The sequence below is a fragment of the Liolophura sinensis genome, chromosome 9, assembly GCF_032854445.1.
Source record: "Liolophura sinensis isolate JHLJ2023 chromosome 9, CUHK_Ljap_v2, whole genome shotgun sequence".
In the NCBI taxonomy this organism is placed as follows: Eukaryota; Metazoa; Mollusca; class Polyplacophora; order Chitonida; family Chitonidae; genus Liolophura; species Liolophura sinensis.
In genome coordinates, this window is record NC_088303.1 from 22,986,438 (window position 1) to 23,012,072 (window position 25,635).

The window sequence follows — 25,635 nt, forward strand, 5'->3', positions numbered from 1 at the left end:
ATGGTTTACATATGTCTGCACCAGTGTTGTATATTTTTATTTGTTTCGTTCTTGCTGTACAGATTTCTTTTCTCTCTTTCTTTTCCTTTAATGTGATATACCAGTAAACAGTGGAATATTATACATGATTGACTAGTAATGCTGCTGTAATTCTTCAACCTTTTCATAGGTGTCCAAAGTTTTTTTTTTCAAGCATATTATTCTTTGTACACTGTTTATAAAATCATATTTTTTGAAGCCCTGAAATTGGTAAATTCCACCAGTGTAGCTTTGTCTCAAATATTAAACGATTAATGTGCACTAAATGCACTGAAAATTGGTCTTTTATATGCGAAACATTTGAGGAATTAGAGTGGTAGTAAACATGTATGTACTGTGCACAGGCTAACTGTACATTGGTGAGAAACATTAATAATTGGTGAGAAACATTAATAATTGGAGAGAAACGTTACTAATTGGTGTTATAGTTAAAGAAGGTTACTTGATCAGGTGTTCAAACTAGGAGGCTTATTACTCCAACACTGAAGTGAATTTGGCGCCAAAATTTGCATTTGGAGATCCATTTTGATGCTTGTGCGATCATTTTGACCTCACAAAGTCTATAACATCATGATGTGGTTGCAATATACTGCCAAACTGCAAAGTAGAGTAAAGCCATACTGCAATCATTTTATTCATTTTCCTGATGCACAATGATCTCAAACAAAATGGGGCGTAGTCATAGTGAGTGTACAGGCCCAATGTAACTTTCCATGTACCTATTTATTGTCTTCTGATCCTAGTCATTGATGACACTGGATATAAACATGACTTGTACCGGTATTTAACAAAGCAACATGCATTTGCCATGTAAGTGGACAAGACACAAACAAAGCAGCAAACCAGTCCTAGACAATCATGACTTAAACGCTCAATCTGTACAATAGCTGACACTATAATTCTCACAAGCTTGCAAGACTCTAGCATTGTACAAAACAGCAAGCCAGCTCTACATACAGAAGGCTCAATCAGGACAATACTGCAGCAATGTACAAAACAGCAAACTAACCCTAAACTGCCATGAGCCATAGTGTCAATCAGTAGAATAGCTGACACTATAGTTATCACAAACTTGGATACTAGGACTCTAGCAATGTACAAAACAGCAAACTAACCCTAAACTGCCATGAGCCATAGTGTCAATCAGTAGAATAGCTGACACTATAGTTATCACAAACTTGGATACGAGGACTCTAGCAATGTGCAAAACAGCAAACTGGTCCAAGATCATCCTGAGGCAAAAGGTCAGTCAGTGTAATACATGTAGATGGCACTCAGTTTATCAAAACAGGGCTCAGTTTCACAAAGTAGTGTACCACATCTTTTTATTGTACATTTGTCGTATGATATTTTGTACATCACTCTTACCGAAACATTGTCAAATCTGCGATTATCGTACATGAACAACATCTTTGTGAAACTGGGCCCAGGACTATAGCATTGTACAAAACAGCACACCAGTCCTAGACCATCATGAGCCATGAGGTCAGTCAGTAGCATAGGTGACACTCAGGTTATCACAAACTTGGACATAAAACTTTTCATTGAATGGGACTCTATACTGAAACGGGCCAACAGATGTTGTTATAGATGCATGTGGTTGGTGAGATGTTCAGGTGTCGTGAGATCATTGGAATCCTCACAGTGTACAGCGTTCTGAACACATGCATATGTTCACTTACATGTTCATTAATTGTCAGATAAAACATTATTGTCTCAAGACCCTACAGGCATGTGCACTGTACATGTGTGGATGTAGTACATGGGAAACAGTGTCAGAGAGTGTTTTGCTATATCAGGCTAGTTCAGAGGCAATATTTCTTCATACATTAAATTTAGTATTAAATTTGCAATGTGTATATGCACACACAGCCAGCCTCTTGCCATACTGCTCAGGTGTTATCTGACTGTGATGATACTTTTTTTTTTTAAAATCAATAATTATTGTTTCATACATTCCATTATCATTACAACTGTCTAAATGTAAGTTCATTTCCAAGCTTTGCCTGACAAGATCTGAATTATATTATACTGTACCAGTACAGGTGGCACATGCAATTAAATCTTACATGATTGTACATTAGATTGTTGGATGGTCATGATGATGGCAATGCAGTGTTTTCATTGGGTGACCTTGCATTAACTTTGGTGTAGAACAGGATTCCTGTGCAGAGTTTTCATTGGGTGACCTACATGTATGCTGTACAGTACAAGAACACTGGTGAAGAACATGTTCCCTGTGTAATGTTTCCAGTGGGTAAGATACACGAACATTGGTGTAGAACATCTTAATCTCATTGTAGAGTTTTCCGTGGGTGACTCATACAAATATTCATGGAGAACAGATTCCTGGGCAATGTTTTCCTTAGATGACATTCATTTACATTCAGGTGTAACTTTGGTTGTACAAATGCACATGGACATTGGTGCAGAACAGGTTTCCTGTTAATCCTCTTAATAGATGATTGGTTAACATACAACATGAATATGAACATTGTTGTAACTTTGGTTGACATACAACATGTACATGAACATTGTTGTAGCTTTGGTTGACATGCAACATGCACATGAACATGGGTGTAACTTTGGTTGACATACAACATGTACATGAACATTGTTGTAACTTTGGTTGACATACAACATGTACATGTTTATTGGTGTAGCTTTGGTTGACATACAACATGTACATGTACATGAACATTGGTGTAGCTTTGGTTGACATACAACATGTACATGAACATTGTTGTAGCTTTGGTTGACATACAACATGTACATGAACATTATTGTAGCTTTGGTTGACATACAACATGTACATGAACATTATTGTAGCTTTGGTTGACATACAACATGTACATGAACATTATTGTAGCTTTGGTTGACATACAACATGTACATGAACATTATTGTAGCTTTGGTTGACATACAACATGTACATGAACATAATTGTAGCTTTGGTTGACATACAACATGTACATGAACATTGTTGTAACTTTGGTTGACATACAACATGTACATGAACATTGTTGTAACTTTGGTTGACATACAACATGTACATGAACATTGTTGTAGCTTTGGTTGACATACAACATGCACATGAACATTGTTGTAACTTTGGTTGACATACAACATGTACATGAACATTATTGTAGCTTTGGTTGACATACAACATGTACATGAACATGAGCATTGGTGTAGCTTTGGTTGACATACAACATGTACATGAACATTGTTGTAGCTTTGGTTGACATACAACATGTACATGAACGTTGTTGTAGCTTTGGTTGACATACAACATGCACATGAACATTGGTGTAGCTTTGGTTGACATACGACATGTACATGAACATTATTGTAGCTTTGGTTGACATACAACATGTACATGAACATTATTGTAACTTTGGTTAACATACAACATGAACATGTTTATTGTTGTAGCTTTGGTTGACATACAACATGTACATGAACATTGTTGTAACTTTGGTTAACATACAACATGAACATGTTTATTGTTGTAGCTTTGGTTGACATACAACATGTACATGAACGTTAGTGGTTAGTGCGATAGTGCAGTGTAATGACCCACCATAATGCTGGTCGCCGTCATATAAGTGAAATATTCTTGAGTACGGGGTAAAACACCAATTAAAGAAATAAATAAATGAACATTAGTGAAGCTTTGGTTACATGTACATGAACATTATTGTACGACAGGTTTCTTGTGCATCTTCTTGATGTATAAAACAGGTTTTCTGTACATAAGTATTAGACACACTGCTTTGCTGGGTGGAATGGGGATTGGTAAATCCTATGGTTTATATGAACATATCTATGGTACTAAGTTAGCAGATCTGGGGAGAGCTCATGTTGGGACCAGGGTGCCTTTGTTGGTTTGTACAACCACAACAGCTTTTTAAAAAAATGAATATCCATTAATTCCAGTCCATTCCAGTTCCTGCAACTGTTGATTCTGATCCTGTAACTATTGATTCTGATCCATCTGTATTGATTTCAAACAACAGGATACAAGTTCTGTGTACGTACACATGGATTTGTGTATGGAGGTGCAGCTTAATATCACAGAGACACATAGCTCTGAGGTTATGGTATATGCTACAATTCACATATGATACATTTAAAGGGTTTGGATTTATTTTATTTTCAGCATTTTCACATAATATGTGTAGCATAGGTATGTTGCAGGCCGTATGTTATATATTTAGAAATAAAATGGCATAATGTGCAGGTGTTCAAGGTTAAAGATACCGTATTTGTTAATTGCAGTATGTTGATTGAATTTAGTGCGGTGTGATCAAGAGACTGAGCCGGAACTAGGGGATGGCATCTAGCCGGGGAGGTGTGGGTGTGATGTCCCAGGTGTTAGCTTGTGATATACATATATATGTAATAATGGTGTACAGGGTATCCATGATGTGCTGAAAAATGATCATTCATCCACATATAGTTACTTTGACTGTGATCCAATAAACTAAGTTTAAACCACTGACAATTAAATGCCTGTTCATTTTTCTGATTGTTTATTTGATCATTGTTTAACGCCATACTTGAGAGCCTTTCAGTTATGTAGGATGGACATCCTTTTGATTTATGTGAGAGGAAACAGAAATGCCTGAGGTAAACCACCAATTTTTGGTGCCAAAACACAATTTTTTGTAATGTGGTTTCCAAGGCCTTGTGAACAGCCATATCACAACAAAGAGTCATTAGGTGAGTGTACATTGTGGCAAGTCCATGCCACCAAAGTGCTGTTGCCACTGATGCATCATGCTGAAGACACCAGACATGACACTCCACCCGGCTAAATCATACTGATACCGGGCTAACCTGTCTTATTTCCTTGCCCTAACCTACAAGTGCTGAGCACCAAGCGAGGTAGCAACAGGTGCCATTTTTAAAGTTTTTGGTATGACTCAAGTTTGATCTCACTTTGAACCAGATGCTTTAACTATTAGGCCACCGAAGCAGTTCACAAAACCTTCAGAACGTTACTGGCATGTACCTCTGGTTAATTACTATGGTACTTGTAATGTAATGTTGAGAACTGTACGTGTACAAGCAGGCACTCATCTTCATGTACAGACTACTATTGTTGTCATTACACATGTCAAAAGGAAGTTTATCTATAATCTCATATATGTTGTTACACATGTACATTTAAAGATATGAAAGACTTACAGCGCAGAAAGTAAAACCAGAGCAGCGACGACAGCGTGATAGCTAAGCAAAGTCCTAATTAGCCTAATCCTAATTAATCCTAATCTCTCTATTTAGACAGAATTGAAGTATCCATACACTACATGTATATCTATACACTTACAGGTTTCCAGTCTGTTCCAAGCATTCTCAACTTTTACTAGGTTTCTAAGCTATTCCAAGGTTTCCCCGAGTGTATTTATACTATACCAAGCGATAAATATAGGTTTTTTATTTCTTTCTTGCTTTATCACTGGAATATTTAGTAAAAATACTAAGGTTTCTGTTCAACCCCATAATCATTATACTAGACCAATAATATGCAAGACCAATTTCCAAAACAACTTTCAACCAAAACCATTGAAGAACTAATGCTTTCCACAGGAAATTTTTAAAAATTTTACAGAAAGGTTTTGCTTTAAACATATGACACGCGGGTAACATAATTAAAATTTCACAAGGTGAAGGTAATTACAGCGTATGTACATGCTCCAGACATTCAAACATCTTTGGAACACACCCACGGATATCCCAAGGAACCCAAATTTTCAACTAAAATTTGGAAGGCATAAGTAAACATTTTAAGCAAGTCCATGTGTACTACAACTTTACACAAAACTAAATGAATGACAAAGGCCATTGTATGAATAGTCAGGCATCACTATTTTATTGTGAGTACTTCAAAATCACAACTGCAGCATTCATCACATCTATATTACAAACCCTGTACAATTACTGTGGACTTACTCCTTAATATTACAAGTACTATATCACAAATGTAATATATATATTACAAATTCTGCACAATGACTCAGGATTACCTTCTTATTACAAACAATGGTACATCACAAATGTAATGTACTAAAAGCATACTTTACATGTTCATGTATATTTATGATCCTGCACAATGACTCAGGATTCACTCTGCATTACAAGTTCCGGTCAAATGAAGTGTACAATAAGTCACACTTTACACATATATTACACACTTAGGCCGGATTAACTCTTTATTACATACAAACACCTTTGTACAATCTTAATCACAATTATTTTGTACATGTACATGATATGGTGAAGAAATATCCAGTGAACAATGTACAAAGCTGACATATCCAGTGAACAATGTACAAAGCTGAAATATCCAGTGAACAATGTACAAAGCTGACATATCCAGTGAACAATGTACAAAGCTGAATTCTCCGAGAGCAGAATCAATCCAGCTAGGTTTTACTGTCTATTTCCAGTGTGTTGATTTTTCACACAATGAATATGGACTAAAACCTAATGGAATGAACAGTTGGTAACTCGCCATTACCCCAGGGGTTTTCAGCAGATATTTTGGCAAGTCTTCATAGAAATGATCCTGCCAAAAGCCATACCTACCTAACACACTGACATGCACTTGCATCACTGGGTGTACATCACCTTGTGGTGTTAAAACCCTGACCAAATCACTCAAAGTCTTCTGATATCATCATGCCCTGGGATCATGAAGCAATAGTCTTATATCTATGTCAAAATTTCAAATTACTTTAAAATTGTTATTTCTTATGTAACAAAGTTAAAATATTGCTTGAATATAACGAAAGTTCTGGGTCGTTTCATGATCCCGCGGCCAGAGGGTTCGACTTAGACTATACATGTACATGTTTAACAACATCTGAGCAGAAAACAAAATACACATGCTGAGAGCACCAGTGGAAGTCATCAAGACATATTCAACACAGATCAAAATAATGACTACAATAATATTTCATATACAAGGAGTCTGAAGGTAAATGTTGAGCTTGAGCTTTCAGTTATATACATGTATGACTAACTATTGCCACAAACCCAATGCCTCCTATATAGTTGTTTCCAGTATCCCACATCTTTACTGTACATGTATGTCCCCTAAGTCCTCAACAAACTTGACCAGCATAACTTTAAATCCAAATTGTGAAGATAATCCATAAGATTTTGAAGACTAAAGCACCCTGCTGAATTAGAAGCAGCTATGGACTTCACAAACGTATAAAATAAACTGTTCACTTTAGAGAACATTTCATGTTATATGCCTACATATGCACTATGTCTGTGGTGGAATCTGTTCAGGATTTAGGGTAGCATTCTGGAATTACCAGTAAAAGCAGACACAATACAATCATGGAGGACAGAGACAACGAGGACTGCCAAAAAGATCTTTACTTTCTTCATCTTTCTTTTGATCTGTTGTAGAAGTAGGAGTAAAGATAAGAATCATGTCGGTACCTGTTCTTTTGGCCATAACATAAATGGCTACATTATTGGCCAAACTGACATGGATATGGTTTATCCCTTGGAAAGGCATGTGTTTGTATTTTGGTGCCAACGAAAATTTCAATCATTAAATTTCGTATGTTCCTTTCCCTTATCTCAGCTGAAATTTGTTGTACAGTATCCATAATTTAAGTTTTCAAGCAATATTTTGACCTTGTTGTATAGGAAATAACTATTTTAAAATGATTTGAAATTTTGACTTTATTATTCGCTTTGTGATCTTGGGGCTTGGTCTACGTGTATTAGGCACCATGTAAAAAGCCTTTGTTGTTCTCAAGCAGGCTGTTTAAATGTCCCAGCTTTTCCAGTTTCTTCAGCCTAGTCAACAATAAAGAATATTATTTTCCAGTCCTTGTAGCATGGTCAATGTGAAAGTTATTGCATCACACATATCTATTTGGACATCAGACCTGTTTGGATTTTGGTATGCCTTCTCCTTAATTGTAACCGCTAGTCATAATATCTCCACACTTCTCCTCATAACATCTTTCAAGAAATCGGGACCAGTTACCACTTCTGACATCATCAGTCAGTATAAGTACATGTAACTTGAGCGCGGCTTGGTTCTGCAGCAGGCTGTGCTCACTTCCACACCTTAACCACCCCATCTCTGGACGCTGAGATGACAAAGCACTGTGTAGCCTGGCAAACGCCAACATCGCTGATTGTGTCATGGTGGCCCAAGGCCGGGGCATCAGGCGCGCGGCGTGGAATGTCATCATTACCAGCGTTTTTCTTGGTGTAAAATTCCTGGATAACCTCTGTGCCATCAATGACCTTCATTCTACAACACAGTCACATAAATACTTCAGTTTCCCATCAATCATAAAGTTCTAATCATTAATCCCACCCTCAATAAAACCAATCATATCAGAAATAAATGCAGAAATGTGAAAAGACAATTGCTGTTTAAGAGAAAGAAAAGGGTTAACAAAGTGAAACCTGCCATGAACACCTGTGTACTACGTGAAGCTAGTACATGTATGCCAGGTAATTTCAATCAGGCGGACGAAAGGTCGAAGGTAAAACTGTCTGCACCTTTAACAGTTAACAGCTTACCGCTGCCTTGTCACATGTAACGTAGATCTGATTATGTAGTTTTGTCATTCATGGGCTGCTTGCACAAAAGGATCATAAGTTTAAGTTGATTTTACATGACTACGATCATGATCGCAGACCTTAAAATCAATACAATTTTGCCCCAAAGGATTGTAAGCTATGATAGTCGTAACTTACAATCAAAAATTACATCACAATTAACGATCAGTACAAATACACTTTACTTGCTTTAGATATCTTTAAATGAACTGTTAGTAATTGTCTAGTCCCTCATTGCAAAGTTGTGCAATTTATTTCTCTCAAGATGTTACGAAAAGTTTTCACAAGTTGCTACATAGCTGCTAAATTATTATGATGTAGAACTCTTTTGAAAATGAAGGAAAGAACAAGTGACTAACTGGTACATTTTCCATCTACACAGACCCCCACCATTCAGATTTGTCTCACATTATAATGTGCATCAGTCAGAGCTACCAATGAAACAGTTACAGGTGACATAGTCAGTGGCTCACATGGTTTCTGTTAAAGCTATATGACACAGAGCTGAATTTGAAAAAAGAGATGCATGTGCAAGAAGCAGAACCAACAGTCACACAACATCAGCCTCATGTCTATCACTTTCCACTTCCTGGTAAGGACTCACCTGTACTTGATGTCCGTTTGACTGCTGGTATCACAGGCTGCCCCTGCCATAACAAAGCTATTTTGAGGTGTAGTCAGATCCCAGAACCTCACCCTCATATCTGTCCCCCCAGTGAGCAAAAACACATTGCTATCTGTGTGACCCACATGCATGCCTTGTGTGGAATGGTTACTCATCTACAAAAGACAATGTACATACTTTGTATAGAATCTATATACTCATCTGATATGCACACCATGTATGGAATGAATAATGATCTGAAATAGACAATGTGCATACCTTGTGTGGAATTGTTACTCATCTGAAATAGACAATGTGCATACCTTGTGTGGAATTGTTACTCATCTGAAATAGACAATGTGCATACCTTGTGTGGAATTGTTACTCATCTGAAATAGACAATGTGCATACCTTGTGTGGAATTGTTACTCATCTGAAATAGACAATGTGCATACCTTGTGTGGAATTGTTACTCATCTGAAATAGACAATGGCAGTTCCCTATTAAATGGAAATGGTTAAATGAATCGACTGCAAAAGAAAATATCTGCATACCCTAAACAGTTTCATCTGTAACAGGAAATATGTATGCCCTATATGGACTGGTTAGGCTGGTCCACATTCGGCCTCTGTCCCAAATGCATACCTCAGTGTTACCTTCATGTTAGTATTTTGTGGGATACTCACCTGTGTTTGGGAGAGGGCAGGGGCACTGCTAGCCCACAATGTTTTCTGCCTGGCCCCTGTCTCCATGTCCCAAATGGACACCTCATTGTTTCCCTGGACAGAGGAGATGACCCAGGACTGTTCTCGAGGGTGGATTGCCACACGCCTAACCCATGCATCTGGAGACACAACCAAACAATCCATGCTTGTCAATGGCACAAAACACACGAGGGCAAATGTCCATCAAAATTGGTATATTACTTTAGCAGGGTTTCTTCTTGTCATCAAACGAAATATAGAATATAAGGTAATTTTTTCTCTGAAATGCGGGACAAAGTATCAAAATTTATCAAAAATGGAGAACAAATATAGGACAGATGTATTAGTAGATTTGTGAGGTGTAGTGTCAGGTAAATCGCTAGGCTGTCCCATCAGCGAACTGCAGTAGAGAATGTCTCATCACTAAGGGCGCAGGTAGATTTGTGAAGTGAGTTTATCAGATAGTGAAAATCAAAGTGTGAGGTAAATTGCTAGGCTGTCCAATCAGTGAGCTGTAGTAGAGGATGTCTCATCACTAAGGGTACAGGTAGATTTGTGAAGTGAGTTTATCAGATACATGTAGTGTCCGGTAAATCCTTAGGCTGTCCCATCAGTGAAAATTGTTCATCACTAAGGGTACAGGTAGATTTGTGAGGTGAGTTTATTAGGGAGTGTCAGGTAAATCGCTACGCGGTCCCATCCATGAGCTGTAGTAGAGGATGTCTCATCACTGAGGGTACAGGTAGATTTGTGAGGTGAGTTTATTAGGGAGTGTCAGGTAAATCGCTACGCGGTCCCATCCATGAGCTGTAGTAGTGGATGTCTCATCACTGAGGGTACAGGTAGATTTGTGAAGCGAGTTTATTAGGGAGTGTCAGGTAAATCGCTAGGCGGTCCCATCCATGAGCTGTAGTAGAGGATGTCTCATCACTGAGGGTACAGGTAGATTTGTGAAGCGAGTTTATTAGGGAGTGTCAGGTAAATCGCTAGGCTGTCCCATCCATGACCTGTTGTAGAGGATGTCTCATCACTAAGGGCACAGGTAAATTTGTGAGGTGAGTTTATAAGGGAGTGTCAGATAAACCGTTAGGCTGTCGCATCATTAGTAGAGGATGTCTCATCATTGAGGGTACAGGTAAATCGCTAGGCGGTCCCATCCATGAGCTGTAGTAGAGGATGTCTTATCACTAAGGGCACAGGTAGATTTGTGAAGTGAGTTTATTAAGTGTCAGATAAACCGTTAGGCTGTCGCATCAGTAGTAGAGGATGTCTCATCATTAAGGGTACAGGTAGATTTGTGAAGTGAGTTTATTAGGGAGTGTCAGGTAAATTGCTGGGCTGTCCCATTCATGAGCTGTAGTAGAGGATGTCTTACCACTAATGGTACAGGTAGATTTGTGAAGTGAGTTTATTAGGGAGTGTCAGGTAAATCGCTACGCTGTCCCATCCATCCATGACCTATAGTAGAGGAAGTCTCATCACTAAGGGCACAGGTAGATTTGTGAAGTGAGTTTATAAGGGAGTGTCAGATAAACAGTTAGGCTGTTGCATCAGTAGTAGAGGATGTCTCATCACTAAGGGTACAGGTAGATTTGTGAGGTGAGTTTATCAGAGAGTGTCAGGTAAATCCTTAGGCTATCCTGTGAGTGAGCTGTAGCAGAGGTTGGATGAACAGTGGTGGGTGTGACGCCCATATTGATCCTGCCCATATCCTGTCAGCATGACGGCACTTTACTCGCTACTCCTGCTAACGGACGGCCACCATTGTTAAGACAGAAAACCACATCATAAGCAAATTACACCAAGTGTTTGCTCAAATGGGCCATAACAAAACAGGCTGCCCTGCTTGCCAGACACAATGCTGCGCCAGTGAAATAGCTGTACACACCCTGTCACCATGACAACAGCCAGCGACTGCAATCTGGGGGGCAGGTGAGATGCGAGTCAGTATCTGTCGCGCGACGGCGCACTTTCCATCCCTGATTCAAAGCCAGTTGTAAAATTATGCTCACCTTTGATCACATCAACAATGAAGTAATAGGACACCTGTTCATGTTAATTGATAACAGAGAGACTGGTTTTGAAAACCTCGTCAGTTTTTGTGCCTGTTAAGTTTGCTCTGACAGAGGCAATGCCCCTAACACACCTTCTCTATTACCTGCCAGCTCTAATCAGTTCCCTCACACATCGGATACCTGCCATGAAGGCATAGCACAACAACTGCTGCCGCTGCCACTTCTCAACTCCATGATTAACTTGTCAGAATAAAATAATCACAGCATTTCATCACACTCATAAAAGTGATAGAAAAGAACTGACAGGGATATAAATATGTTCATGCATCAATACATGTACTTTGTATGTATAATAATGTATTTTCTGTCCGGCATTTTATTCCACCACAAAATAAGTGGGTGGAGCTCTTTGTTTAAGTATTTGCAAGTTTATTGAAATCAGGTATAATTACAATTTAAATAAAACATAAAATGTCCTTGTAAGTAAGTTTTCAGCATCATTCTGTTGAATAAGAAATGTATTTATTTATGTGACTGGTGTTTTACGCCGTACTCAAGAATATTTCACTTATACAACAACGACCAGCATTATGGTGAGAGGAAACCGGGCAGAGGCGGCGGAAACCCATGACCATCTGCAGGTTGCTGGCAGACCAGCCCACGTTGTTTTACTGGGTGTATCATAAACACAACACTTCCACGTATAAACTGATCACAAAAATGAAATGCATATGTTTTACTAAAGTAACTTACGGAAGTATCCAAAGCTTTCAGTGTCATAAAGCTGTCTATGTATACCTCGTCATTATGTACAATTGTCAGCATGTAAATTTTTAAGCAAATGATGTACCCTAATTCTTCAACCTTTTCAACTGCCTCTGCATCCAATATTTTAAAATATTCTGAGAGAACTATTAATATGTCAAGTGGTGTAGAGATAAAATTTGCACAGTTTTATGAAGCTTGCGTCTTTAGTGACACAAACAAATCATTTGTAGCATCATTGTCATAACAATTGTATGCATCAATTCGCTGAAAAAAAGTGAAGGTTGAAGATTTACGGTGGTAGCGAACACCCAAATAACAACTATAACTATACGGCAACTATAAACACTTGACTTGACAAGCGGTTGGGTCTGGGTCCGCCATGGGTAACTGAACCCAGATATACCTGAACTGCTTGTGTTGTTAAGAGAAGTCGATTCTACCCCTCCCCCTTCTTCCCTCTCCGGTCTGATAATGCCAGGTATGGAATGTGCTCACGTTCCCACTCAGGTATCAATGGTAGCTACTAAAGGTAAGTTATTACTTAGTTCACAACTGAGTGGAGATTTCTCTCACTTGATCCCCTTCATTAGGGAGTTGTATTAGATACAGTATCTATAGCAACCAAACAAACAGACACTAGTGCTTGTCAGAAGGTGGCACACAATGGACTGTCTCTCGGCATAGCCGTTCTAAAAACAGGCAGGTAAAAGTATCTAGGGAGTGACATAACAAACAGCGACAGGAATCAGGTCATTTTAATGTACACTATCAGAACACCAGACACTACATGGATATTTTAGTCTTCAAACAGTTATATACAGTTCAATTCAGGCTACCAGGCTTTGAAGGCCTCCATGGGTAAGCAGGTGCTTGTACAGGACACCAGTACAAATCCATTAAGTACTTCAGTGTTACTGATATCACCCACACAGAACTGTCTAGGCACTGTGTGACAAAGAGGTCCAGAAACAGATGGCTGTATACGTAAAACACAAAGCTGCTTGCCTTCTCTGATCACTAAGATAGCCATCTACACTCACTTTGATCCACTTTTCTAACACCGCAGACATTAGTAAGCTTCTTTAGCCGGTTTAATCAGCCTCTTCTTAATTAAAGTCACAGATACACAGACGTTCAGGTCAGAATATGGACACAGGTGTACAGTAAACCATAAACACAGCTACCTGTGCAAGTCTCTATTACATCTTCAGCAACATCAACATGTTCTGCTTTTCTTGCATTTTTTCCACTGTTCTTTTAGTTCATGACATGGTAAAACTTAAACGTAATCCTCGGCATTCATTAATTTTTGTACAAAATCTACATGAGGATGTTTCACAAGGATATAGATGTAAAGAAGTATTTGTTGGTGGGGAGACAATGCACTACAATGCAGTGCTACAATGGCAGAATAGTGAGTATGGTGCAACAACAACGGTCTCAACATCCTGTACATTCAAACATAAGTCATGCAATGAACATAACGGAATCATTCATGGATCTTAAGGTTTTTAACCACTTACTTCTTCTGAATGTTGGAAGAATGACGATGACCATGTTAGAAGACCGTCATTTGTTGGAAGAATGACGACGACCATGTTAGAAGGTCGTCATTTGTTGGAAGAATGACGATGACCTTGTTAGAAGGTCGTCATTTGTTGGAAGAATGACGATGACCTTGTTAGAAGACCGTCATTTGTTGCAAGAATGACGACCATGTTAGAAGACCGTCATTTGTTGGAAGAATGGATGATGACCATGTTAGAAGACCGTCATTTGTTGGAAGAATGACGATGACCATGTTAGAAGGTCGTCATTTGTTGGAAGAATTATGATGACCTTGTTAGAAGATCATAATTTGGTGGAAGAATTATGATGACCTTGTTAGAAGGTCATAGTTTGTTGGAAGAGTTATGATGACCTTGTTAGACAGTGCTAGAAAATTGTCATTTGTTGGAAGAATGACGATGACCATGTTAGAAGATCATAATTTGTTGGAAGAATTATGATGACCTTGTTAGAAGGTCATAATTTGTTGGAAGAGTTATGATGACCTTGTTAGACAGTGCTAGAAAATTGTCATTTGTTGGAAGAATGACGATGACCATGTTAGAAGGTCGTCATTTGTTGGAAGAATGATGATGACCATGTTAGAAGGTCGTCATTTGTTATTACAATAAGATCAGCTAAAAACAGGACTCATGTTTCACCAAAACATGCAGGTCACCAAACCCCTCAAAGAATTATTTTAAAGTGGTTTTATGAATATGTTACTCAATATCTCACTGGCCCAATCAAATCAAATCCTGTCTGCATCAACCTATTTTTAAGTGGTAAATTTTCATGTAAAAATTATTTTAAAAATATCCTAATAAGAGAGTAATAGAGTTATTTTATTTTTATCTATTCTCTGGTCAACGAAGCTTTAATAATCGCCCAGACATTCTTTTAATGTCTCAGTGATTATGTGTCTTTCAAAAAAAACATATCCTGATAAAGAGTAATGAAGCAACTTAATCTATATTGATTCTCTGATCAAGATTAACCTTTGTCACGCGGACATTTTACGCCGTTATTTTGCTGCAAAAAATGCTATAAAGTATGACTCAATCACATTGTTCAGTTGAGGTGAAGCAGAATACCGCATCTCAGCTTTCACTCGGTGTGGTTGTAGTACTGCTATCATTGCTGGATATATGGATAATGTTTTCAAATTCATTGCTAATTGATATTTTTTTTAATCGCCCCATGTTCACATCTTGTAATCGCCATCTGATAACTGGTGACCAGTATATTTTTCTTTACCTTCATGCAATTATACACGTTTTACACCTCAGCCTCAGATTCAGCCTCAGGTTTACAGTATGTAACATCTGATGGCCATAGAGCAAGACATACAGAGATAGACAGGATAATCTCATCATCACACCTCAAACCTCCAGGCATTTTTCACTTGGTCATGAAAGTCTGTCAGCCATACAGCCAGACAAACACACAGACAGACGGGACAATATCATCATCCCACCCCTAGCCTCCAGGCATTTTTTACTTCATCATGACAGTCTGACAGCTATACAGCCAGACAAACACACAGACAGATGGGACAGTACCATCATCACATCCCTAGCCTTCAGGCATTTTTCATTTCATCATGAGTCTGAAAGCCATACAGCCAGACAAGCACACAGACAGACGGGACAATATCATCATCACACCCCTAGCCTCCAGGCATTCTTCATTTCATCATGACAGTCTGACAGCCATACAGCCAGACAAGCACACAGACAGATGGGACAATATCATAATCACACCCCTAGCCTCCAGGCATTTTTCACTTCATCATGACAGTCTGACAGCCATACAGCCAGACAAGCACACAGACGGGACAATATCATCATCACACCCCTAGCCTCCAGGCATTTTTCACTTCATCATGACAGTCTGACAGCTATACAGCCAGACAAGCACACAGACAGATGGGACAATATCATAATCACACCCCTAGCCTCCAGGCATTTTTTCACTTCATCATGACAGTCTGACAGCCATACAGCCAGACAAGCACACAGACGGGACAATATCATCATCACACCCCTAGCCTCCAGGCATTTTTCACTTCACCATGACAGTCTGACAGCCACAAAGCCAGACAAGCACACAGACAGATGGGACAATATCATAATCACATCCCTAGCCTCCAGGCATTTTTCACTTCATCATGACAGTCTGACAGCCATACAGCCAGACAAGCACACAGACGGGACAATATCATCATCACACCGCTAGCCTCCAGGCATTTTTCACTTCATCATGACAGTCTGACAGCCATACAGCCAGACAAGCACACAGACAGACGGGACAATATCATCATCACACCGCTAGCCTCCAGGCATTTTTCACTTCATCATGACAGTCTGACAGCCATACAGCCAGACAAGCACACAGACGGGACAATATCATCATCACACCGCTAGCCTCCAGGCATTTTTCACTTCATCATGACAGTCTGACAGCCATACAGCCAGACAAGCACACAGACGGGACAATATCATCATCACACCCCTAGCCTCCAGGCATTTTTCATTTCATCATGACAGCCATACAGCCAGACAAGCACACAGACAGATGGGACAATATCATAATCACACCCCTAGCCTCCAGGCATTTTTCACTTCATCATGACAGTTTGACAGCCATACAGCCAGACAAGCACACAGACACACAGGACAATATCATAATCACACCCCTAGCCTCCAGGCATTTTTCACTTCATCATGACAGTCTGACAACCATGTGGCCCAGCAGACAAACAGGCAGGACCATAACACCACCACTTTATTTGTTGATTTGACGAGTGTTTCAACACCCTACACTTATCATATTTTATACATTACGTAATACTTCACATCATTAGAAAATATCAGATTTACTAGACTTTTGCTTTACACATATAACATCAAGATTCCTCATACATGGAAAGGTCTGGCAGCAACCTGCAGATGGTTAGAGGAAAAAATTTTTCTTGAGTACCATGCATAATGTCAATAAAATAAATCAATAAATAAAAGTAAATCCAGACATGGTGCCCACAGGGAAAGAAAGCTATATACTGGCTATAAATGACCACTGTGTATGAACTGTGAATGAACAATCTGTAATAATACTGAAGAAATATACGTGTGTTTTTATATATTCGAACTTTATTATAATATATGTAATTTGTAACTATGACTGATCTCCATGGCTTAATCTACCTGTATGTATATATAGCTGTCGCAAGATATGTTGATATAGGAAAAGCTCTGAACAACTGTCATGACACGGTGAAAACTAGTAAGCTAAATTAACAAGATGAGTGTATCAGGTTTCTTCTACAGTCTATATATATATATATATATATATATATATATATATATATATATATATATATATATATATATATATACATATACATATATATGACCATTGCACTGCTTTGATATTCACTATTAACAGTCATCGACATATGCCCTTGGTTTTTATTTAATATTGCAGCTTGCAGATGAACATTAATGCTCAACATAATGCATTTCTTGACGGTAAATTCTGCGAAATGAGTATGTATCAGCGAGAGTGTCAAACTCATCAGATCAGTCGCTGTGTGGAAACAGTGTCTATTTTTGGCAGGATAAATACATCGGCAAGTCCTCAAGAATAACAGTGCACAAGAGCGACTAATTGTTCTCAAACAAACCTCCCTGTTCCAACATTGCCCGTCAGCCACATCAAACAGCTGGTCCAGGTAGCATGTCGACAGGTAGGATGGTCGAGCTGGCGTGATTTCCACCTCGTTACCATATATATCCAGGTGAAATGAATCATTTAGATTGTTTGTGAAAGGTGTTGTCCACCTCGTGTCAATTATTTAGAAGCTGCCAATCAAAAAGCAAAGGTGGTAGTTGTGTACGGTTGTCATGGATACCGCACTGCTGAGAGAGACTCTTCATGACATACACAGCAGCATTGGCATTCAGGAGTTGATTGTAACCGTGGCCTTTCGCCCCGCTATCCATGATTAACCAATAATTAACGACCTCCCTTTAAGCACAAAGATGACCCACTGGATATTCCAAATCCTCCATATAAACACTCTACTCCAACACTTTCTAATCAATAGCACCAGGTAATTTTGATACTTCTTCCTTTACAAGATCATTCATTTGGTTAATTAATCTGCTGCATGATTGTAAAATCTCTAAGAATTACTCCCCAAAAAAGCAATAAAATCAAACATTACAGGTATGTGATTACATAAATGCTCATAAACAGTCACAATAACCTTGATCTCAAGATTAAAAATGTAAAAAAAAGAACAAATAAATACCATTTTAAAAAGAAACATAAAGAAAAAGAAAAATTAATTAAATAGAACATATTTCAATATCACAAAAGGTATTATGGGTAAATTCAGCCCTAAACCTGACACAGGTTAATTACCATACAACAGAACAGTGAACCTGGCTTCACAGGTTAATTACCATACAACAGAACAAAGAACCTGACTTTACAGGTTACTGCCAATATTTCAAAAGGATCCCTTCTGTATTAATCTCATTCAAGAATGCATATTCCATTTATTTCTTAAACTCATACTTCACCTGAAGAAAAAGTAATCAACTTTGTTAAAGAATAAAAACATTAAAACAATTAATTTGCATAAATAATAATATTTCCTCTAAAATGTGCACACTTTTATACTGTGTATTGAAGACATGTTGAAACTGTCTGCTTTTCTCTGATCAACTTACCAGTCTTACACTGATCCATCAGAGGTTGAATATTCTGCTGTAGTAGCTCTTTTAACAAAACTACCACAGAATACATTGACTTTGGCGAAAACTTAATACTAGGTAGAATACAAGTAGCCTGGGTAAAAATTCTGATAATCACATAATCCACAAAGTTCTCATACATTATCTCATGATTTCTTCTAAGTTTTGGGACACCTGGTCTGCTCATTTTAGCCCATATATATGTAACTGTAGCCAGAATACTGAGTCTCCTTTTTTCTCACTTGCTTAGACCATCTAATGAACAACATACTCATATCTTTACTTTGCCACAAGGCTGGTAAAGAAATGTAATATTCTACTTTCAACACTGCTAATATCTGTCCCAAAAATTAGAATTCTGAAAATATTTAACATGCCAAATGTAACTAGAGGTCAGTGTGACACACTCTCATGCCATGTACCACTTATCCATAACCATGAAGATGTTTGTGTAACCGTTTGTGCCATCTAACTTTCGTAGAAGACCACTTTTTTCCCGCCAATATGGTCAACATATCTGCATGTTATATGCGGGGAATCAGTAACTTGCCAGTCGGTTTATACTAGCCACTTTAATCTCCTATACACATGAGACTGACCCTCATTGTGTATTATGATATCATTCTTGATATGGCATTTAGCAGACAACCTTCAAGTAAATAAATAAACATATTTGAAAGTGCGCACATTGGTATGGAAACTAGAGTGAGACAGTATTAAAACTTCATATCCTTTGCCACTTTTCTTTAATCCCATATGATTTATTATAGTAATAATAATTTATGAATTTTTTAAATGGGTGTTTAACTGGATGATCATGAATTTTTCACTTTTACGGAGACGGTCAGGTATAGGGAGGGAGAAACCAAAGTGCCCAGAGCAACCCACAAACTTCACCCTCATAATGTTTATTTTTATTATTAATTTTCTAAACGACCGCTTCTTTACATGCATGTAGCACTGTAGTGTATAACATAAAACTAAAGTTCACATCTATGAGAAGAATTATTGGAAGCAGCATGGTTGTTTATATCTTCTCCATGTGTACATATATTATCAAACTACGAGCAAGGGTACAAAACTGTACATCAAGACCTGCACTTAGGCTTTAGAAAAGGCCATAATTGTGTTGAAAATGAACAAAACAGCATGAAACTCGAATTCAATCTATAGCTTGTCATGTTGTAGCCATGTACCAATTTAGTATGATGGGCAAAAGGAAAACTGTTTCATTATGGACTGTCAGACTCACTAAATGACAGACAGGGAGGTAAACCAATAGACCCAACCCCATGGGTAGAGGTACTTAAAGAGGACTAGAAATATAATAACAGACAATCTTGTAAAGAAAGCGAGTAGACTTTACAATAGATTGGAAACCTGGGCTTCTTGAGCTGATAGCGCCGTGGGGACTAAGGGAGACAACTCTACAGCACACTGAAGGCCAACTGATTGAAGGGGGACAACTTTGTCACTTCACTGTAATGTAAAACTACTTGTGCTGGATTGGCCTGTCCAGATAATTGTACAGCGAAGTAGAGCAATGAACACGAAGTTATACCATTTAGTGTACCGTCCATCCAGCACTTTCATAAGCTCACAGATTGAATGTTCAAGCTACTCTAGCCCACGTCAAACAAATTATAAAATGGTATTTTGAAATTATTTCCATACAAAGACCAAAAGTTCTTCTCAGAAACCTTCCAAAGAAGGTCATCTAGTCTAAACAAATTCACAGAAAATTCTTGTCAGCTAAAATTCACAGAAGAAGGCTGAAATTCTGGTTTAAATAAGAATACCACCGGAATGAACAGCTGAACGAAGTGTCAGTACGTTCATCTCAGCCATGTCACAAAGATGTATCAGTCAAGAATGTTGTCTTGCTTGTCAATCATATCGTTGTAATGTTAATAGCCTAATATTTGTCAGAATATGTTTACAAATACACCTTCTTAGATGTTCGTCAATCACACATGGACAATGTATTTATCGCTATAAATAGAAAACACGTGCTTCGACAAGGAATGAAAGTAGGTAAAGATGCTGCTTACTTGTGGGGTGTTGTACTGTGGTGATGGGCAGCTGGAACCTCATGTCCCAGCAAACCTGTGCGCCACTGCTTGTCCCCACACACAGCCAGCTCTGGGTGTGATGCACGGCCAGGGATGTGATCAAGCCTGTACAAAAACAACACAATATCATAGCATGTCAGTGAACACAACTGTTTACACAGTGGGTAAAACAAACCAAATTAATACAAGTTCTTAATTTATTTATTTATTTATTTGATTGGTCTTTTAAATCATCCTCAAGAATATTTCACTTATACGACTGCGGCCAGCATTATGGTGGGAGGAAACCCAGGGGAAACCCACGACCATCCACAGGTTTCAGCCAGACCTTCAAATGAAGGTTCGGAGAGGAAAACATAAGCTGGACTTAGCTCATAGCGACCACATTAGTAGGAGACTCTAAAGTCACTGCACCATGCTGGTGTGCCCCTCGGCCACGATGGTTCCTGTTAATCTATTATTAATGGATTGGTGTTTAAGATGATCAATAATTTGTACCTGACAGCTGTCATGTGTACCACTAAAAGAAGCCAGAACGCACAAAAACAAACTGACAAAGCTGCTGTAAAAACAGCAAGAGCAAATAATTTATATATCATTCTAAACATGATAAACATGGTTTTAGGACTTGATTTAAGACACTACAAAAAACACACAACTTTATCAAAATCGGATCATATTTTTGAGCAAATACTGCACACAAATCAACGACCAATGAGAACCAAGGAATTCGTTAAATATATTACATATCAAACTGGTTTTCAAACTTTAACTGATGCGCCACATCATAAACCCGCATCAATTCTTATCAACAATGGAAAATATTTGGAGCAATTATTGCATGGAACTAAAACAGAAAAGACTCACAGACAGATTAACAGGCAAAACTCCTTTGTTTTTGCTGAAGCATTGAATAAAACTCAAAATAGGATGTGACTAAATTGCAAGGGTAACAAAAACACAACATGGCAAGTCTCCTGAACTGGATCAGATATGCGCTGAACGAAGCAATAGATTCCTCACGAGAGTTGCATGTCATTACCACGACTACCCCATAGGGTTCAAATGATGACTTGAATGAAATAAACAAACAAAGCACAATTACTCTTCACATAGTTGAAGATAAACCATCCCAGGAGCTCAAGCACTAATCAGTCTCACTTTTTCCACCATGAACCCAACAGTAGGTGTCCCAGATTTACTTCATTCAGACTACTGCTATTTGATCAAATGAAAACTTACCACACTTGGGGTCATTTCTCAGCTTCCAGATTGGCTCGTCCCTGGCCCTAAGATCCCAGGCCAGCAGATAACCATTGACTGTGGCGCTGGTCAGCACACTCTGGGCACCTGGTGGTCAAACAATAGATAATGATGAGGATAAACAGTATACCTAGATTTGGTAGCAACTCTGCCAAAGAGCTCACCTGTGAAGCTTTTTTAAGATACCACCCCTAACATTTTGTTCAACACTGCTTTCCCTGTCACTGGACTATTATGATCAGTGTACGACATAAGGTAGGCCTGTACAGGTGAGCTAATTAGTGATCTCCCTGGGGTTTTTACAATCCAGAATAGCAGATTACTAGACACTGACAGGTGTTAAATGGTCATTTGCTTAGAAACAATGGTCCAAAATGTACTTCAGGTTACTTTCTAACAAGATGGAGCTGCCTTTCTATAACACATGAGTCTAAGTGAGTCAAATCCACAACAGTTTGAATAATGTTAATTTTGTATCAAACGGATATAAACTATGGTAGCTGCTTACAAGACATTATTGAAAACGGGTCAATTCAGAACCTAGCTGCTAACAAAACATGTTGGAAACCGAGTCAAATTCAGAACCTAGCTGCTTACAAAACATGTTGGAAACCGAGTCAAATTCAAAACCTAGCTGCTTACAACAACATGTTGGAAATGAGTCAAATTTAGAACCTAGCTGCTAACAAAACCTGCTGGAAACCGAGTCAAATTCAGAACCTAGCTGCTTACAAAACATGTTGGTAACTGAGTCAAAAACAAAAACTATCTGCTTACAAATTGAGAATCATCCGGCTATATAAATACCTGTATCAAAGTGAGTCAAATCCACCACATGTCCATTGTCATCTGTTCCCACATCAAATATATCACAGGTATTCAGTTTGTATGTGTTGGCCCCAGTCTCAATCCTGTGAACATTTGCATTAACTATCATCTCACTGATCTGATATACGTGTACATGTAACATTTGCTTTCTGTGGCTTTGTGGAGATTCTTAAGGATTGCTTCACACATTTGTGATTTGCTTTTGCCTCTGTAAAACAGTACTTTTCATTATCTAATTAGAAATTGGATTAATCAGAGCTCATATATGTCTTGAATAAGTTCTGAATCAAAATGTATTATGTGAAGCTGAAGATGTTTAGATTTCTTACTGGATAATGAGTCTTGGATTTTACAGATGGTAACATTATAACATACTTTATGATGTCAATACTCACCTGAAAACATGGATGGTACCATTCTCAGAGGCTGAGGCCAGAGAAGCCGATTCCTCACAGTATGTCAGACATTTCACCTGTCCACCTGTAAGGACCACATGTATCACACATATGTTGACACCATTTACCAGTTTGAATGGATATCCAAATTGTTAAATACAGTCAAGATATAGCCAGGCTACAGTGCGCATGTACATCAAATTAAAACAGAATGAATGAATATGATGATGACAAGTCACAAGACGTGCGCACATATACTGTGTGTTCTTGTGGCAGTCCATGCCACCCAAGTGCTTCCGCCATTGAAGTATTATATGCATTATTTGCCAAAGACACCAGACATGACACCCCACCCAGTCACATTATACTGACACTGGACCAACCAGCCTTGTTTCCTTGCTCTAACCTCTCAGTGCTGAGCACCAAGCAAGGCAGCAGCAAATGCCATTTTTAAAGCATTCAAATCAAAACAGACATACAAGTAAATGCAATATATATATACATATATATATAGATGCAAGCCTGTGTGACATAAAGCCCTGTATGGCCAGACCTGTGGCCGACATACCTTGTTTGTTGTAGGTCTGTCTCGACCTATTAGCCACACTCTTGCCCTCAAAGCGACTACAGTCCCACACTTTGACCGTACCATCGTTAGAACAAGTGGCAAAACAGGTGTGGTCAGAGCTAACCTGTATCCTGTTGAAGGAAATGGAACAAAAAATACAAATATGAAACCCTTTAACATCAAAAACCGAGATGAAAAGTTTCAAAAGAGCTTAGGGCATTATGACATAATGCAAAGCATCCTTGACCTTCAAACCATTTATTTATGTATATAAATATGCATGTCCTCCCCTTACCAGTCTAAGCCTTAAAAATAATCGCTACATTTACAACGCATGTTAAAGTTAATAACAGAACAAAAATGGCCATAATTTTGTTGAAAACTGATGAAACGGCACACAACTTGTCTCAGTGAGGCCATGTATCATGCTTCAATTCACAATGACCAGCTCTTTTGGAAAAACTGTGGAAATCAATCAAACCCAAAACTGGACATAAACAACAACAATATTTGGCAAAAATTGATGAAACCACATGAAATTTGAACCTGACTTATATAACTTGTCATACTGAAGCCTTGTATGAAGTTTCAATTCAATATGACAAACTGCCACAAAACTGAAAAGCTGAATAACCTGTTGACGGCTGCCCTGTGTTCCTGCATGTGGGCCACCAGCATGCCTTTTGGCCTCCAGTTTGTGGGGGGAGGCCGACTGTCCCAGGCGATGCCCTCCAGTAAATCCTTGGACAAGACATCAGCAGTATACTGTTCTCTCCTCTTGTACACTAGGTTACGTAGCTCTAGTTTGCACACGGCATATCGAGCTGAAAACAGAAATATGATTACTGTTCATTGTGACAGTTCTGATTCTAAAGTTGAAGCAATGGCTCCTGAAATTATTAAATACAATAATTAGGAAACCACAAAATATCATATCATTCCTGATAATATGTTTCTCACGAAATGTTCAAAATTTTACATGTACTCAGCTGACATGACAGCTTTATTCCAATCATCAGCCTCATACTAACAACACCTTTAGTGACAGTATCAATATGTTCCAGGACAATGGTAGACCAACTACTTACAATAATTAACCTTTTTAAATGGACATCACATCCAAATGTCTAAAAGGCAACTTCACTGACTATGGGTTCTTCACAACGAACCCCCAACACATGCAATGTTACTGTCCCTATCCAAGCCTCTTGTCTTACTCTGTGGACCAGTTTTCTCTGGGGCTGTGGCCTGGCGTTTGAAGGAGTCTGCGCTGGACTGGAGAGAGGATACCCCACTCAGAGATGTGCTACTAATCACACCCAGTGACCCATCCTGAGATACCTTATCCCCCAGCATAGGGCCTTTAGAGCGTCCCTTAGGGGAGGAGGATAGCGCTCGCTCAACACTGGAGTGGCTGCCAGAGCCAAACATGCTCTTCCACTCGGGATTCTGAAATACAGA

General features: G+C 38.6%; 1 protein-coding gene across 1 annotated transcript in view; it reads right to left on the reverse strand.

The window, feature by feature from the left end:
* Window positions 1–5,927: 5,927 nt before the first annotated feature.
* The window catches only part of LOC135475227 (phosphoinositide 3-kinase regulatory subunit 4-like), a 43,564-nt gene continuing 23,856 nt past the window's right edge, over window positions 5,928–25,635 (reverse strand). The window contains exons 26-35 of the mRNA XM_064755040.1: window positions 25,392–25,623; window positions 24,809–24,998; window positions 24,175–24,305; window positions 23,607–23,691; window positions 23,191–23,294; window positions 22,363–22,470; window positions 21,100–21,225; window positions 9,937–10,094; window positions 9,251–9,426; window positions 5,928–8,332 (exon numbers count right to left, since the gene is read on the reverse strand). Coding sequence (XP_064611110.1) covers window positions 8,131–8,332; window positions 9,251–9,426; window positions 9,937–10,094; window positions 21,100–21,225; window positions 22,363–22,470; window positions 23,191–23,294; window positions 23,607–23,691; window positions 24,175–24,305; window positions 24,809–24,998; window positions 25,392–25,623 — 1,512 coding nt within the window. The 3' untranslated portion in view covers window positions 5,928–8,130. The remainder of the gene's footprint in view (window positions 8,333–9,250; window positions 9,427–9,936; window positions 10,095–21,099; window positions 21,226–22,362; window positions 22,471–23,190; window positions 23,295–23,606; window positions 23,692–24,174; window positions 24,306–24,808; window positions 24,999–25,391; window positions 25,624–25,635) is intronic.